At 38.9% G+C, this 17935-nt stretch overlaps 1 protein-coding gene across 36 annotated transcripts in view; it reads left to right on the top strand.

Moving 5' to 3' along the window:
- The window catches only part of SH3D19 (SH3 domain containing 19), a 163089-nt gene that overhangs the window by 100598 nt on the left and 44556 nt on the right, over window positions 1-17935 (top strand). For 17 of the 36 annotated variants that reach the window (XM_070611594.1, XM_070611583.1, XM_070611582.1 and 14 more), the window contains exons 3-4: window positions 12684-12724; window positions 16780-16820. The exons of 6 other annotated variants lie outside the window; for them this stretch is intronic. In XM_070611594.1, coding sequence (XP_070467695.1) covers window positions 16805-16820 — 16 coding nt within the window. In that variant the 5' untranslated portion in view covers window positions 12684-12724; window positions 16780-16804. The remainder of the gene's footprint in view (window positions 1-12683; window positions 12725-16779; window positions 16821-17935) is intronic. 13 more of the 36 variants (XM_008526256.2, XM_070611580.1, XM_070611576.1 and 10 more) reach the window with 1 other exon arrangement.

Raw genomic sequence — 17935 nt, forward strand, 5'->3', positions numbered from 1 at the left:
AAACTATCATCCCTCACTGCAGTTTTATTTTAATCCCAGAAAGAATGGAAAAACGTGAAATCATGTTTCTCACCTTTTTTCTTTCCTTGCTGCCTTCTACTAAACCCACTGATTTTTCATATGTTTTTATTAATAGCAAGGTTTTATTTTTTACAAGAGAATATTACAGTGGTTAATTGAGAGGAATTTGGTCTCATTTGAATCCTACCACATGCTGAGGTTAAGGCATCTTCCCAAATATTCTCCTTTGTTTGTAACATATTTTGTTGCTAGCCCAGCTCCAAATATCAGCTGCTTCTGGAACTTTTGAGTTCTGGTGCTGATTTTGATTGCCACATCATCAGGAGACAGCAGACACCTATGCTATGCAGTCATCTCTTCTAGGTTTCAGTACTGAATGATTCAGTGAGTTAGGAATGATGTCAAAATGAAGGCCAAAAATATTGATCTGTACTAATTGTACCTCCACTAAAAATTAATCCTCCTACTTTCACTCTGATAGACTCATCAGGTTGTGTATTGAGTCGAATTCCTCTTTTCCTCCTTCCTTCCTTCCTACCCTCTCCTCCTATGTACTTTATATCACCTAAAATTCAAATAATCTATTAATCAGATACTGTCAGTTACTTATCTCCATATACGTTCCTTCGATTTTCAGTGCCTCCAAAGGAATAGAGTTAATCTCAGGTTATTTTTTATATGTTAGATTTGTTCATGCACTAAGAAAGTAAAAAGATAACTAAAAGCTATAGCTGGAATTGTTAGAATTAAGAGCTATTCTCCATAAGTCTGACATCAAAAAGTGATACTGGTATGCCTCTGAGTTTATAGCAGCAAGTGTAGGAGGTATATCATGGCCACTCTCTATATCCCACCATCCTTTATCCTTTTGCATAGTAGGACCAAGAGAAAAATTGATTATATGTTCTGATGAGAACCAGCAGTATTGGAGTATTTATATATGTTTAGTAAAGACAAACATACCGTAAATCCCATGAAGCAGATTTTTCCAGGTGGGTGATAAACTAGCGTGTGATCAGAAACATTTTCTCCTCTTTTCTCTCTGAGTATTTTTTTCACCCTTGGACAGAGGGCTTTTACTTGGTGTTTGCTTCTTATTATATAGGCGTTAGGACTCTGAACATGGACTGTGATGTAGGAAACACCTATGTTTATTTTTTCCTTCTGTAGTGTATCTAAATGACTCTTTGGATTTCCGCCAAGCTTCCTGTGGCCTAATTTCTCTTTCCAGGTGGTGTTCCCTGCCAGTCTGTGTCTGTTGCAGGAGTTTATACCAGGTTTCCCCTGAACATCCATAAGGAAGTGTCCAAAGGGATGTGTCAGTCTTTTATGGTAGAAGCTCTGCTGCATATAGTTTTTAAAACCAGGATGACACATTTTAGAGGAGGGTGTGGATTTTTCTCTTTTTCTTTTTTTTTTTAAGATCTTCTCTTTACATTCTTTAAAAGTCATTGTTAAATAGGGTGTCACTGCATGAGTCAGTTGTTTATAGGAGACTCATTCTTTCCATATGATCTAAAATATTTTATGGCATGGAATCTGAACATGCCAAGAGGACTTTAAAAATTGCCTTAATTTTTAAAAATTGGCCCTGATTATTTTTTTTTAATTTATGGTTTATAGGCAACATCATTCCAATATGTACCTGCCTAAAAAGGAGTTTATAGTCTAGTAGAGGAAATAATGCACCAAAATACCCCTAGTAGAAAGTAAAAAGTATATGAAAGACCTAATTTTAGGAGAAGCAGAAATTGTCTGTAGACGTCTCGCTAGACTGTGAGCACCTTACAGGCAGGGACCATGTCCTAGTTGGTCTCTTTCTTTGGTTCATAGCAAAATGGCGAGAATAAAATAAGCATTAAATTTTTCATTTGAAAATTAAACTTTTTTCTTAAATGCTTTTTTGATCAAAAATACAGAAATCATCAGCTAATAAGAAAGAAGTTAGAAAAACCAGTCTCTGGATGTTGTGGATGCTTCAAACTGAAACTGCCATATATTTGTTTAATATTTTATTATCCCTCACTTTGTCCTGGCACACAATGGACACTCGTTTAGAACTATGTGATCCTTTTCATGCCTTTTACCAACAAATAACTTCTAATCATAAAATTTAATCTTTCTCTATTGTTATATATCCAGAAAAGGGAGGATTGGATTTTAGCCCTTTTTACCTTTCTAGGTTTTTCTGTATGAACTCTATCTATAGATCATTTAGGTTGACTTTAGGTTGACTTTGGAGGAAAGATATAACCCCAGAAAAGATTTATTCTTGTTACTAATTCTTTGGTTTATTCAATAGGTGTTCATTGAACACAGTTGTACATCAGACCCATAGTTTTCAACCATTTTTTAATTTCTTTTTTAAGATTTAATTTTTTTCCTTTTTCTCCCCAAAGCCCCCCGGTTTTGTTGTATATTCTTTGTTGTATATTCTTTGTTGTGGGTCCTTCTAGTTGTGGCATGTGGGACGCTGCCTCAGCGTGGTTTGATGAGCAGTACCATGTCCGTGCCCAGGATTCGAACCAACGAAACACTGGGCCGCCTGCAGCCGAGCGCACGAATGTAACCACTCGGCCGCGGGGCCAGCCCCTAATTTTTTTGTTTTTATTTTTCCTTTTTCTCCCCAAAGCCCCCTGGTACCTAGTTGTATATTTTTTTAGTTGCAGGTCCTTCTAGCTGTGGCATGTGAGATGCTGCCTCAGCATGGCCTGATTAGCGGTGCCATGTCCATGCCCAGGATCTGAACCAGTGAAACCCTGGGCCGCCGAAACGGAGCGCGCGAATTTAACCAGTTGGCCACACGGCTGGCCCCAGTTTTCACCCTTTTTGTCTTCATATTTGAAGAGGTTAAAGATTTTCTGCTCACATGCTACAGTAAATGCCACCTTTCTTAGGTGCTGACTTGACATTATGCCCTAGACCTCTTCTCAAAGCAAGTTGTACCTGCTCTGCATCATATAACAGAACCCACTTGGACAAGTTACATCTGATTAACATCACTGTATGTTATTGTATATTATACAGAGCTTCAAGTTTAACAGCACACCAGCAAAGAGTCTGTGCTGCTTATTGGTTGGGAATTACCAGAGGCTTAACTTATGAGAAGACAGGTTCTAAACATAGTGTACAATGAAAAACTCTGAATAGGCAGAATTACCCCTGAAATTCCATTAATTGAAACTTACAGGACAGTACTTCTTGCCAAGTTAGGTACCATGTTGGAGTCTGCACCATCTCTTAATAAGCTAAACCTGGCCAGTTTTCCATATTCCTATCATAGTGTTCTTCATTGAGCACCAGATGCTTATCAAGGTGACATTTTGTGTGAAAAATACCTATTTTTATACGTTAGACCCAGACACTTTTGGCAAGATGTACATACAACAAGATGTAACTGGAAATTGAGACCAACAGAACAAAACCAGCACCAAAATTATTCTTGGGGATTTGCTTATTAAGTAGATTGTAGGTGTAATCACCTGTATGATTAAATTGTATTTCTTTCTCGCTCTGAGTAGGATTGAGTTCACATTAGTTCAATGAGCACATGATAACAGTTGCACTATAAATGAGTAGAAGATGGTCTTTCTCCTTGAGAAGTTTATAGTCTAATTAGGAAGTCAAGACCATGCATGTGTGAAAAAAAAAGAAAAACAACTTAAAGAATTGGGAAGGACAAGGTAACATATTCTAATTTTAAATGTACTGTAGTTATTAACAATAGAGTTCAAAGCCTCTTCCAGGATCTTTAAACACTTGTGGGATTTCTTTTTTAATAGAACTAAAGAAATATGAAACTAGGGGCTGGCCCTGTTGCCGAGTGGTTAAGTTCGCGCACTCCACTGCAGGCGGCCCAGTGTTTCATTGGTTCGAGTCCTGGGCACGGACATGGCGCTGCTCATCAAACCATGCTGAGGCAGCATCCCACATGCCACAACCAGAAGGACCCACAATGAAGAATATACAACTATGTACTGGGGGGCTTTGGGGAGAAAAAGGAAAAAAATTAAATCTTTAAAAAAAAAAAAAGAAATATGAAACTAAATCTGCAGCGCTACTGATCACCATGCCCATTTTGTGAAAAACGTCAGGGGAAAGATGACCTAAAGGAACAGAGATCTATGTTCCCAAGGGAGATGATACAGTGCTCACAAAAGCTTGTCAGTCTGTTTTGTTCTCTTGGCTTTGTTATTGCTTCAGCTTCCCAGGAGATTAGGTATATGACAAGTATGCATTGTGTTACTCTGAATGGTTGTAAGTAGTGAATAATAATTGCAACTGAAATACAAATGGTCAATTATTTGAATTTATAAGGTAGGGTCCTGATAACTGTAGGGCAACTCAACTGGTGTTGGTAAGATAGTTCCAGAAATTTCAGCCTCATTTAATAATGGACTACAGAAATTTGTGTATTGGAAAATAGGGAGGAAATGTAACTAGCATTTTTTGAGTGCTAATATGTGCCAAGCACTATGCTGTATATTTTATGTAGTTTTTTTCATTCGCTCTTAGTAACAAACCAAAAGATAGGCACTGGTATCCTCATATTATAGATAGGGAAAAGATTCCAACAAGGAAGTACATTGGCTGAGCTCACACAAATAGGAAAGTAAGTCTCTGGCTGGCTCCAGATTCTGTACTCTTCCCTCTACTGTCATGATGCCCCAGAAAGTACAACGTGCATTCTATTTACTTTTTCTCTACCTATCCCCCATATTCTTCATGCTCACAGATTTAACTGTCAATAGAACTCATTTTACAAATTTTATAATAGGTAGTCTGTGTTAATAAAACTCATTTAGCTTTATTTGTCCTGAAACTAAATTTGTAAGTAAAGGTCACACATATGATTTGCTTGTCCTTGAAAAAGATTAAGTAGAAAAATACCTGATGTAACTTGATGTTATATTATAGATCTTGATGATTGTAATTGGGCTCTCAGTGGTGATGAAAAAGTAAGTTAACTCAGAACTTGTATAACTTTTTCCCTAAAGCTTTCAGAGTATTAATATAAGTATTTTTAGTTTTGTTACAGTCTTTAACTTTAGCAAAAGCCATTCCAGTTGCATCTCAATTCTTTTTCTTTACTAATCTTTATTCTCTAATTCCTAAGAAGGAATTTGCCCCCTCACCATCCACAAACTTTAAACTATGGAGGCTTATCAGTTTTAGAACTAAAAGATAGTTTGTTTTAGGGACTGGCCCAGTGGCATAGTGTTTAAGTTCCTGTGCTCTGCGTTGGTGGCCCGGGGTTTGTAGGTTTGGATCCCAGGCATGGACCTACACACTGCTCATCAAGCCATGCTATGGTGGCACCCCACATACAAAAAGACAGAGGGAGATTGGCACAGATGTTAGCTCAGCGACAATCTTCCTCAAGCAAAAAGAGGAAGATTGGCAACAAATGTTGGCTCAGGGCCAATCTTCCTCACCAAAAAATTAATTAAATAAATACATAAATAAAGATAATTTGTTTTCATTCATTTCAAGCAATTACATTTAATCTTATTCTTTTCCATTCCTCACAGTTTATCAGATCTGGCCTTACGTATTGTGATGATGATATTAATTTAGACACTATTAAAATGGCATCATAGCTTTATGTTTGTCTCAGTAGCAAAGTATTATTTACTAACTTGTACTTTCTTCTCCCATTACATAATATTGCCTTAATCCAGCAGGTAATGTAGTGTGATAAAAGTTTGACTGATAACACACAAGATGAAAACATAGGTTTTTGTGTTAGTCTATAACACTATTGCTTTCTGTTTTGAGAAGCAAATCAGGGTTGGCCCAAGGCTTTGTTTATAAAAATATATGTAATGATTTGTAATCCTTGATTTATAAACACCTGACTTAAAAATGTTCTTTTCATATAATGATTGACTTTCCATGTTCCTTCACAAAAAGACTTATTTTCCCTCCTGGTATAGCCATAGTACCACTTTTTTTTAAAGTGTTCTTGGTGTTAGAAATTTCTTTTACTTCTTTCTTCTCTTCTCTTCACTCCCTTTGTCCTGTTCTCTCACATCCAGCCTCCAATTTTATCCCACTACTGCCACCATCAACTAGGTGTCAGAAATGGCAAGGTCAGGGCCGGCCTGGTGGTGCATTGGCTAAGTTTGCATGTTCTGCTTCTCAGTGGCCCGGGGTTCGCCGCTTCAGATCCTGGGTGCAGACATGGCACTGCTTGGCAAAAGCCATGCTGTGGTAGGCGTCCCACGTATAAAGTAGTGGAGGATGGGCATGGATGTTGGCTCAGGGCCAGTCTTCCTCAGCAAAAAGAGGAAGATTGGCACTAGTTAGCTCAGGGCTAATCTTCCTCAAAAAAAAAAAAGAAAGAAAGAAATGGCAAGGTCAGTTTCTTTCCCATCCATATAAATCCTGTTACTCGTTTTTGTTGTTACCAGCTTAGTGGTTCTCAGCTGAGGGCAATTTTTCCCTCCAGGGGACAGCTGACAATGTCTGGATATGTTTAGGGTTGTCACAACTGGCAAGGAGTGGGGAGAAGTAAGCTTTTGGCATCTAGGAGGTAGAGGCCAGGGATGCTGCTAATCGTACTATAGTACACAGGACAACCCCTATTCCTTAACCAACGTCAGTAGTGCCAAGGGTGAGAACCCTGCACCAGCTCTATTCAAACATCACCTTTATGTTTTCTTCAACTTTCCTAGGGCTAAATTTAGACACCCCTCTTCCAGGCTCCCATGATACCTTAAATAACTTTTTTTCATATTCTGTTTTTATCTTTTATTTGTTGATCTTGTCAGTAAGACTGCATACTTCTTGAGGGCAGTGGTTGTATATTATTTATATTGGTGTCCCCAGTTTGTGATAGAATGCTAGGTACACAGTGAGAGTTCCATAAGTGAATAAATGCATGCATGAATAAGACACCCCAGACTTCTCCACTGCCTTTCTGGCACTTTAAGGAACCTCTTCTTGCTTGTCTCTATCTTCTCTTCCCTACCTCTACTCATTATTTATCTCATCAAATATTAGTGTGTTAGTCCTATCATCCATATATTTAGTTCCTAAAAATGTGAATCTGTCCACAATTCAAGACATAGAATACCAGCACTCCAGGGTTTACTCATAAATACTTTTAAAAAGGCAGGCATGCCACAAACACAATGGCTGGTGCTTACAGACCAGCTACAGTTAACAACGCTTGTACTAGGGAGATGTCCCAGACAAATTCTCGCTTGCTTTTGAAACCCTTTGCCATCATATCGTTGACCCATGGATTCTTAGTGTTTAACCTGGCTGATGATGTCTGGCATCAACACTTTACTCTATAGCATGTTCCCACTTATCCTTTAGCATGGCGTTTGAGTTCCACGCCCTTCTTAACTCCAACCATGCGTGGGTTCTTCATATGCTGTGCTCAAATCATGCTCAACTGTCTCCTTACTCTTCATCTTTTGCACATGCTCTCTCACACTCCCTCCTCAGAACTTTTCCTCCTACACATTCTTCAGGTCTCAGTCAAGACACATGTCACATTTTGGAAGCCTTTCCTCAGACCCCAAGATTGAGTGATGTATACCTTCTCTTCATCCATAGCACCTTGTGCCTACTCCTGTATACTATTATTAGAAAGGCAGTTGCAATATTTGTCTTTCTCACTGAGGCCAGAGTCTGTGCTTTCAAGGCATTCCTGGTACCTGGCACATATTATACATGTAATAAGCATTGGGTATGTGAGAGAATGAGTGAGACAGAATATCTCTTCCAGCCTGCAAAAATCACACCTATCTGGTTAAACCTTTCTGCTAGGAAATAGAGATGAATCAATCCAAATGTTGACAGTCTTTGGAGAAGATGGTACAAGGAGGTAAACTTTATATTCACTGGCAGGTTTATCAGCTTGATCAGAGGGCTGCATCTCTAGATCACATTAGCTTAACTCCTTGTTAAGCTAATGGCTTTACTGACTGGTACTTTTATTTTTTAAAGATTTTTAAAAATTTTTCCTTTTCCTCCCCAAAGTCCCCTGGTACATGGTTGTGTATTTCTAGTTGTGGCATGTGGGATGCCGCCTCAGCATGACCTGACGAGCAGTGCCATGTCCGCACCCAGGATCCGAACTGGCGAAACCTGGGGCCGCCGAAGCGGAGCATGCAAACTTAACCACTCGGCCAAAGGGCCGGCCCCTACTGACTGGTGCTTTAATGATATGCCCATGGCCTTTATTGAGGGTTTTTACAAAGAATACATTTTTAAAAATATACTCAGTTGCTTCTGCACATGGAAGGAGCTCCAAAACCAGATGTGATGATGATGGGCACTGGCACGCATTGTTCTGATTTGTGTACCAAACGAGCCAATTCCAGCAACTTCACTTACTGGCTTATGAAAACAGTTTTTTCCTCACCAAAGAGAGGGGGCAGGGGGAATGAATTTAAACTTGGAAATGAGTCGTTGCTTTGAAAGTTGTACATATTTTTTAGAATCGGTTTTTTTAATGAAAAATAGAACATGATCCAAAATATAAAGAAAGGTTGGATTTTCTTAAGTGAGATTAAGAATGACCATGGTGGTTTGCTTTATTGTTGTTTTTGACAACATTAAAATGTCATACCTAGCAACTTATATTTTGTTTTCTCCTGCATCTGCAGAGTCTAGATGAGATTACAATGTGAAATTTTGTGGATCAGCTTTATGCTTGGGGGTACTTGTGTACCTATTGAACTTTGTGGAACATCCAGAAACTTTTACCCATCCACTCAAGCCTGAATTATAGACTTCTGGACTATAGTCAGACAGTAGTGAATTCACATCTGGCTCTGCCACTTACCAGCTGTGTGACTGCAAACACAATACCGAACCTCGAAGCTTCATTTCATTTGTAAAATGGATCATGTGTTCGGCACACATAATAATAAGCTGCTATCATCATCTTCATCACTGAAATCTCATCATTAGAAATTCACTTCATTAGGTTAAGAAACTTTTAAAATGTAATTTTCTGTATTAAAAACACTTTCTTTACAGCTAACTAAGGTTATATGCAAACACAGTGGTAAAGAGTGGCCCTACAGCACAACCTGAGAAAGGCTTATTTTAAGAGAGTGGGAAGAAAGGATAGAAGGGGACTCTGAACAACTAGGGAGCCCCCAAGAGTGCTGGAGGAAGCTAAGTCATCTGGCAATTAGACCTGAGACGATTCTATCTTGGCCTCAACTTTTGGTTCTCCCCAGGATCTGCAAGCCAGTTTTCCTAACCGTTCGTTTCCCTGCTGGAAGCGTCTTTGGCTGTCACCCATCACGAGTGGTTTTATCTGCCCTACCAAAAAAAGGGGCCGTGGTGCTTGAAGAATGGAGGGCAGATGATCTGGGTTAACTGCCAAGGACCAGGACATAGGCTGATGGGCTTAGAAAGGAATGAGGATGCTGCTTTGTTGTCCTTTGTTTTGTCGGGGAGTAGCCTTGGCTCAGGTTCTGTCCAGACAACAGAAACCAGAGGAGAGCAAAGTAAATCTCAAAGAGAAAAATCTTCTAACAACATAACCTGTTAGAACTACCATCTGTATGATATCAGATCCCAAAGTGAGAACCTGTCAAGGATTGTACGTGTTGTCAGATGTTTGTGATGCCCCTAAGGGTTATGAACAAACATGAATAAAGATAATAGCAGCTCACATTTATTGAGCACATGCTTTGTTCCAGGTGTTGTGTAAAATGCTTTAATGTATTCTCCCTCTTACTCTTCACAATAACCTCATGAGGGAGTTGAGTTCTCCCTGCTTTTTAGTGTGTGTGTGTGAGGAAGATTGGCCCTGAGCTAACATCTGTTGCCAATCTTCCTCTTTTTGCTTGAAGAAGATTGTCACTGAGCTAACATCTGTGTCAGTCTTGCTCTGTTTTATGTAGGATGTTGCCACAGTGTCTTGACGAGCAGTGCTAGGTCCACACCCAGGATCCAAACCTGTGAACCCTGGGCTGCCGAAGTGGAGCACACGAACTTAACCACTACGCCACGGGGCCAGTCCCTGTCCCTGCTTTTATTCGTGAGGAAGTGAAAGGCCTTAGAGAAGCTGAGTAATTTGTTCAAAAGTCACACCAGTTAGTAAGTGGAGGCACCAGGAGTGAATGTGGGCAGTTGCACTTCAGAACCAGCTCTCTGAACCAGTGGGCTCTCCTGTCTCCTCCTCTAATCAGTGGTCATGTGGCCATATCTGCTGTCCCGTGGTGGCTATCCTTCCTTGGAGGTCCTCATGGGAGGACCCCCATGAGGCTTTCTCTTAAGACTATAGAGTGATACCTTCACCTGTAGCCTTTGCTCGCAGAAAGACAGAGATAAAGGGTCATCTTCAAAAGCACAGTTTTTGCATCCATATGTACATTTGAGATACAGAAATTGGATGCACTGCATAGCCAGGACACTACTCCAACATCTCCCAAAACTGCTTCCCCTGGGGATGTATTTGACCACAAGCCTTGTTTTTTATTTTCCCTACCACAAAACCTGTTAACCTCTAAAGGAGAACTTTAAACTTTTGAGTTTGGAAAGTGCTGTCTTAGACATAAGATATTGATGGTTGGTTTATAGATCTAGCCTAAATATGATGCTGCAAATCTTGAGAATGGTAGAACCAGGGCTGACTTAAGTCAAAATTCTATTTTGTGCCACATTCTCCTCCCCCGACAACTTTTCTTCTGAAGTATAACATACAGAAAAGTGCACAAAGTATACGGCTCGGTGAATGATCACATCTACTTAGCACCCCAGAACACCCCCGTATTCGTTTCCTAGGGCTACCATAACAAAGTACCACAAACTGAGTAACTTCAAACAATAGAAATGTATTGTCTCACAGCTTTGGAGGCCTGAAGTCTGAAATCAAGGTGTCATCAGGGCCACACTTCCTGTGAAATCTATAGGGGAATCCTTCTTGTCTCTTCCTAGCTTCTGGTAGTTTGCCAGCAGCCTTTGGCCTTCCTTGGCGTGTGGCTACCTCACTGTAGTCTCTGCCTTCGTCACATGGCACTTTCCTGTCTGTCTCTGTCTTCATGTGGTCTTCTTCTAAGGACACCAGTTATATTGGATTAGGGGCCCGCCCTACTCCAGTATGACCTCATCTTAACAAATTACGTCTGTAATGATCCTATTTCCAAATAAGGTCACATTCTGGGGTACTGGGGGTTAGGACTTCAACATATCATTTTCGAAGGGGGAACAGTTCCTCCCAAATACCCGCTGTGTTCCACCTCAGTCAGTACATCTTCCTCCTTCACAAAGGTAACAGAGTGTTTTTAAATAATAATAACGTCCCACCAAATCAGAGATGAGGAGCAAGGAGATTATGATGAAGACGCACAGTAACATCCCCTATGGCCCGCCTGGGCACACACATGGAACTTTGGCTGTTTTGGCCCTGCTTCTAAGTGCTGATTCTGACTCTTTTAATTATTGTACCTGAGTCCACAGAGACAATAGTAACACGCAGATTCTCTCCACTTTTGCACCAAGACGTTTTTCCTACAACCTTCAGTCAACCTGTTTGTGTTTTAGTGCCTCTACCTCTTCTCTATTACCTTAGACTGACTTTTTCCCCAAGTAGTTGTTTACAGAAAGCCTTTAAGAACTTTTTTAAAATATCGGTACTGCTGAAAACACTTATGTTTTTATGTTGCAGTCCTAGCCTCATGATATTGGAGACCTCCTGGAGCTGAATTGTTTTTTCTTGTCTGGCAAAATAGTCTATTCTTAAAGTATCCCTCCAGTAGAATGAACTGATGTTATTGCATCTTCCTGAAGTTTATCCTAGCTAGGAAACAAACAGCAAGGGGATTTACGCAGATTGCCACAAGCATAAATTTAAAAAGAGCATAAATTCAAAAATAAGAATAAATTTTAAGAGCACTCTGAAAAAAGTGAAGAATTTTACAAATAAGAGGTTTTTTCCTAAATCATATAATTAAACTTTCAAGGTTGTATATTTTTTATAAATTATTTCAAAAACAATTAGTCCAGCTGGTTTGAATAAAGATGAAAAACAAACTCACAAACTAGTAGCGTGAAGCTTTGCAGCTAGAAGGTTTTGACCAATGAGTAAACAAAAGGTCAGAAAGGTTCTATGATTTGCCCAAAAATCACATAGTCACAGGCAGCCAGGACCAACCAACTATTGAGTAAAACTCAAAGCAAGCAGAGACTTTTATATTTAGGTGGAGATGTTTTTAGTTCTAATCTTAGGAAGAAATGCTATTGCTCCTTAGGTCAAATTGACTATAAAAATGATCTATTTTGATCTGATAGGAGAAGACAGGAATTCCAATGTCAAACACAAAAGAGATATAGGGGGCCAAAATTCTTTTGAGCACCATGTAATTGTTGGCTGACTTCAAGCAGTGTCTGTAATTTTACTGGAAGACAAAGTATGTAGATAGCTATGAAAACAATTTTAAGGCAAAATTTTATTTACACTGCAGACATACTTCACCAGTCTCCTCACTTCCCATATATTTCAAATATCAAAGGCAATTTTGAAAAGTTTTTAATTTGTGTTTTGTAAAGAGGATAGCCAGTAACTAATGTATCAAATTTGCTGTTTGGTGCCATGTTGTGTCCCAGAAATGACCTGGCATTATGAATGATTCTTCTTCAAAAGGATTAATGAATGTGTAATCAGTTTTCTTTCCTTCTTTTTCTAGCCAAGGACCCTTGTCATCCATTAGAGCAGTAATCAAGAGAAGTAAGTTTGTTTTTTCCTGCTCTGTATTTTCATCTGTAATAATTTAAAATGATGATTTAGATATCCGGCAAATGATTGTATTTGATGGATCTTACAAAGGATCCAACAAGAGTGGTTTCTCCTAAGGTATAGTAATAAACCATTTCAGACAAGCAACTAGTTTTTCAGCTTTCTTTTCAACTTTCGTTTATTGTTAAATCAGTTCCTCAGAACAATATTTTTCTCTTACAGAACTAAGCTGTTAAAAAAAATGGATTACCTAGTGAATTTCTATGATCTAATATAAATTTTATGTAACCATTTTCTATATGTGGAGACATCTGATGGGTTTAAAAAATATCAAACTCTGTCCTTTTTGATTCATTTGCTTCCACAGTATTTTTATTGAACTGTATAAATGCCTGTGGAGATTGGCTCACACTTCCACATACCAGATAGAAGTGCTGTAATAGAATTCCCTCCAAAATGGGGCATTCATACTTTCTGACTTTACCTCTTGTCTAAAGCTTTAAAACTTGCTCTTGGTGCAAGATTTTAAGATTTTTTTAAAATAAAAGGCTCTGCAAGAGCCGCCCCCATGGCCTAGTGGTTAAGTTCAGTGTGCTCTGCTTTGGCGGCCTGGGGTTTGCTAGTTTGGATCCCGGGTGTGGACCTATGCACCGCTTATCAAGCCATGCTATGGCAGGCGTCCCACGTATAAAATGGAGGAAGATGGGCACAGAAGTTAGCTCAGAGCCACTCTTCCTCAGCAAAAAGAGGAGGATTGGCGGCCAATGTTAGCTCAGAGCTAATCTTCCTTGAAAAAAAAATGAAATATTCATGATAACTTTACATGCCTTAAAGACCTTGGGGTATAGAGGTTGGGGTAGAAGAAGGAGTAGGGAGAGAATTTTAAAAGAATATTAGGGTCTGGAATTTAGGCAAGAATTTCTTGCTGGAGGTGTAATTTGGGTTAATCAGGGTTCTAGGCAAAACCCTAGGAGTAGCTAAACATTTAGGGAGAAAGTATAGAGGATAGAGAAGATGGCAAAGGCAGAATCTTGGGAAACATTGCTGTCTGAGACCACCTATGCCTTTAAGGTGCCATAGGGCAAAAGATGCGTGACCAAAACACACAGCCCTGCTGAGGACAAGGGCTTCCTTTCTCTGAGTCCTGTCTGCTGGCTCCTACTTTTGTTTTCTGGCTTCTTACCTTTCCTCCCTCTTGGAATTCAGGACCTCTTTATTGGGGGTTATCACTTGTACCTGACTCCCCACAGATCCTCCAGGGTGGATCTTGCTCACCCTGAGGCCTCTGTGCTATGCAAAGTATAGGCGCAGGCAGCTAAGGAGGAACGGGCAAAAAGGCTGAAAAAGAATGATGAGAATAATAGAACTAGGAGAGACAGCCGTGTGTTACAGGTCGAGGGAGAAGAGGTTTTTGAAAAGAATAAGCGAACCACAAATAGCTCTTAATGCTGCAGCAAGGTCAAGCAAAAGGTGGCTGAGACTAGGTCATTGTATGTGGCACTCGGGAATTCAGAGGTGACCTTTGAGAGAGCAGTTTCAGTAGAACACTGAAGTTGGAAGCCACAGTTCAGTTTGAACAATGAATGGAATATGTGGAAGTTGGAACAGCTGGGTAGGCCACTCTTTTATGAAATTTGGTGATTAACAGAAGGAGAGGAAGGGCTGTAGCTTGAGAAAGGAGGAGGGTCAAACAGAGAAGAGATCTGAACATCTTCATAGGCTGTTTAGGATGAGGAAGCTTGGAAACGTTTACAGGCAGTGGGGAAGGAATCAGACGGAGATCAGAAGAAGAAATTGATGACGCAGGGCCTAGCAGAGAGAGGAAGGAGGAGGTGAAACAAAGGGAAGACTCTTGCTTTGAGATGTCTTAAAAAAAAAAAATCAACTAAGCCAGTTGTCTTTTAATTCTTAGATGTCAGTCACTTTGTGTACACTAAAGAATTAGTTGTTGCTTCTGTTTATTCCTAATGTTTAGGCAAGAAGGCTAAACGTCATCCTCATGTGATGCCATGTTAAATACTGAATGAAGAATAATTGTGTCATCCCTTGTCTTTTTCCCCTTTTTGCCCATTCTGTAAGAAAATTTGTAAATAATTTTTGTCTTACCCAATCCACTGAAATGTTTGTTTTGCTATCCCAGATTCAATCATCTAACCCCTGCAAGCAGAAAGACTTTATCACATTTTTAAAGCAACATTCCTTAACTTGTTGTATTTTAAATTCTTCCATAATGATTCTGGTTCCAATAAAGGCTTGAGGTCCTTTTTTTTTTTACATTCATTCTTGTGACCCCTAAATATTTTGAGTAAAGATCTTAAAAGTGTTCTAATTGGATATAGCTGGAATTTCATGCTTTTCCTTTCGTTAACTGTTTAAGAGAAAGTTATTCTCTGAAATTCAGATTTAGCTAATACTCACTGCCTCCTGTAAGTCAGGAACTGTTGACATGCATTGTAAAATAACGCTCTGCACGGTAGGTGTTAACCCCATTTTACAGATGTTAATAAGGACACTGAGTCTCAGAGAGGTTGAATGGCTTCACAAGGTAGATCTGAGTTGTGAGTCTAGACTTCCTGACTCCGAGGCCCTTGAGCTTTCCACTCCATGGATGTTCTTGTTACCATGTAAAACACATCTTGCTCAAGAAAATGTAGTTAGTGAGTTATTTTTTATTATTGCGATTTTCATTGGTAAGATAGTACTATAGCAAAGATGCTTGTAATATAATAATCCTTCTATATGTTTATTTCTTCTATGATTTAATTGATAATTTTGAATCATTTAGAGTCAGAACTAGCATCCAGCTCTCCTGGCTCCGCAAGGAGTTAAACTGCTTCAAGGAACAAACTGCTCCTAGCCCTTCCTGTAATGGGCTGTGCGACCTGGGATAATTCATTTAACCTCTCTGTGTCTCAGTCTCTTCTTCTATAAAGTGAGCAGTAGGATGATCACTGAGGGTCCTTCCAGGCTTATGATCCTGTTGGAATTTAGGAGGATTCTTTATTCGTGCTAATATTGCAAGTCCAGATCTCAATCTTTTATAAACAGCTGAATATGAATTTGTTTTATACTTAGAATTTAACTATATGAACTAGAAAAGTTTGAAAATAATTCTGTAAAATCATATCATAACTTTAACTGAAAATATTGCCTCTATTCTGTGGCCTTAATCCGAAATGCACAAAGGACTAGTAGCTTGTGGCAAGGGTTTAAAGGAACATGTTGGTCTGTGTGGGCATTGATTGATTTCTCCCGGCAACATATACATCAAATCTGTTTAATCTGGGAAAGTGAGAATGAATTAAGCAGATAGTTGAGAAATTAGCAGGAAGAGTGTGAGACACTATATGAAAATCTAAAGTGTTTCTAGCTACTAAATGTATTTAATACTGACAAAAAGTGCCAGTCGTTCTGTAAGGTTCAAGAGAGAAAAGAGATTTCATAGATGAGTAAATATAAAAAAAAAAAAAAATCAGTGGAGGAGAAGGAAAAGCTGTGATTCTCAAAGGATGTGGAGGTCTGTAAGTATGATTGGGAGACCTTCTTTCCCCTCATTCTGCTACATCCAGAGTGGAAATACTACTCTGCTCACCAGTGGGGGGCCTGTTACTAATGACCTCTGGTGTGAAGGGGTGGAATCAAGTGAAAAGCCACTGATTTAAAAGAATGTAAATTGACCACTGAATTACCTTTAAGTGTTATATCCATACTTTAAAATTGAATCCTATTGAAGTAGCAAATTGATTTTGCAAAATGCCTTTTAGATTTTTTTGCACTGTTGTTAAAAACTATGGGTAGATTTTTTTTACTGAGATTATGTGTATGAATGCCCTGGTCTGTACAGACATATCTTTGCCGCAGCATATTTCTTTACTTTCTGAAACTATGGTTCATCAACTTTTCTTTTCTGTCGAAGTGTGCAGAGTGGGGACAAACAATGGCATGGCAAAGCAGTCTTCTCCTGAATTCCATTTAGAGCATAGGCAACTGGGTTCACTCTTTTTTCTCCCTTTCCTCTTCTATAACCCCTTCTTTTTTTCCCTTAGCACTCATGAATAGTGCACAGCAAAAATGCCCCGTGGAAGAGGTATGTTTGTGACAATAACACGATGTCTTTTAATAGTGCTATCTGCTGATTCTGGCTTTAGTGATGGTGGTGATGTGATTGTAGCACTCGGTGAGCCTCTGACTTAATGAAGCCATTCTTACGAATCAGACGCGTGCCACTCAGAGCTTTAGCCTCTCTGTCCTCTTTCATTCCAGTAGACAAAATGCACCTCAGCTTGGTTTAGCTCTTGAAAAAAGCTTTGCCAACCCAACGTAGGTTCAGCTGTCACAGCTCCAGCCCCAGCCTAAATTTCATCCCTACCTTTCACCTCCACTTCTGCCTCCCCAGCTTTGGCAGCCTCCTTGCTTAGAGAGAGTCATAAGTTAATAGGAGGAAGAAAGAAAAGATTCATACCTTCAACCTTTTCAAATCAGAAGAATTGAAAAAGAGTATTGGAGAGGTATGAAGGCAACTGGTAGAAATAATTTATATCTGAAACAAATTCCCTTTGGTGCACGAATCTTACAGTATAGTACATATTTGAAGGTTTTTTTTAGAGATATGTTTAGAATGTGCTCCTTCAAAATAGGGATAATATTCTTTATTACACATATGTCTAATATGTGATCCTGTATGTGACATTTTCCAACTTGTCTGATTAAGACTTGTTTTAATTTTAAAATAAAATTTGGAAAAAATTTAAATCATCAACTTTTTGAGTTTGAGATTTCAGGGAAAAGTCACTGCTTCTTGTTCAATAATATGTGCTATAAACATATTTATAAAAGTATTTTGAACACTTTTTGCATTTATTATCTCTTAATTTAGTTAATAAAACAAAGTAAAGGTTATAAAATTCTAGAAAAGTTAGAAAATAGATGAACATTTGACCATTCCCATTCTCTTTGCAATAGTTATAAACAAATATTACAAAAGTATAGTCATATGGATTAGAATAGATATGTAAATTTTTTCTGGTCATTGTTATCTCATGTCATTGTCGTGATGCTTTCCCCATGCAATTTATATTTATTAGCTGTCTTCTTTTCTCTGTTCATTCTTCACATTATTTTCAGAACTATGGAATGTGTTTTGGGGAGTTTTGGAAATCTATATTTTCTAATGCAATTCAAATATATAACTATAATTAACTT

This window comes from Equus przewalskii, chromosome 2 (genome assembly GCF_037783145.1).
Source record: "Equus przewalskii isolate Varuska chromosome 2, EquPr2, whole genome shotgun sequence".
In the NCBI taxonomy this organism is placed as follows: Eukaryota; Metazoa; Chordata; class Mammalia; order Perissodactyla; family Equidae; genus Equus; species Equus przewalskii.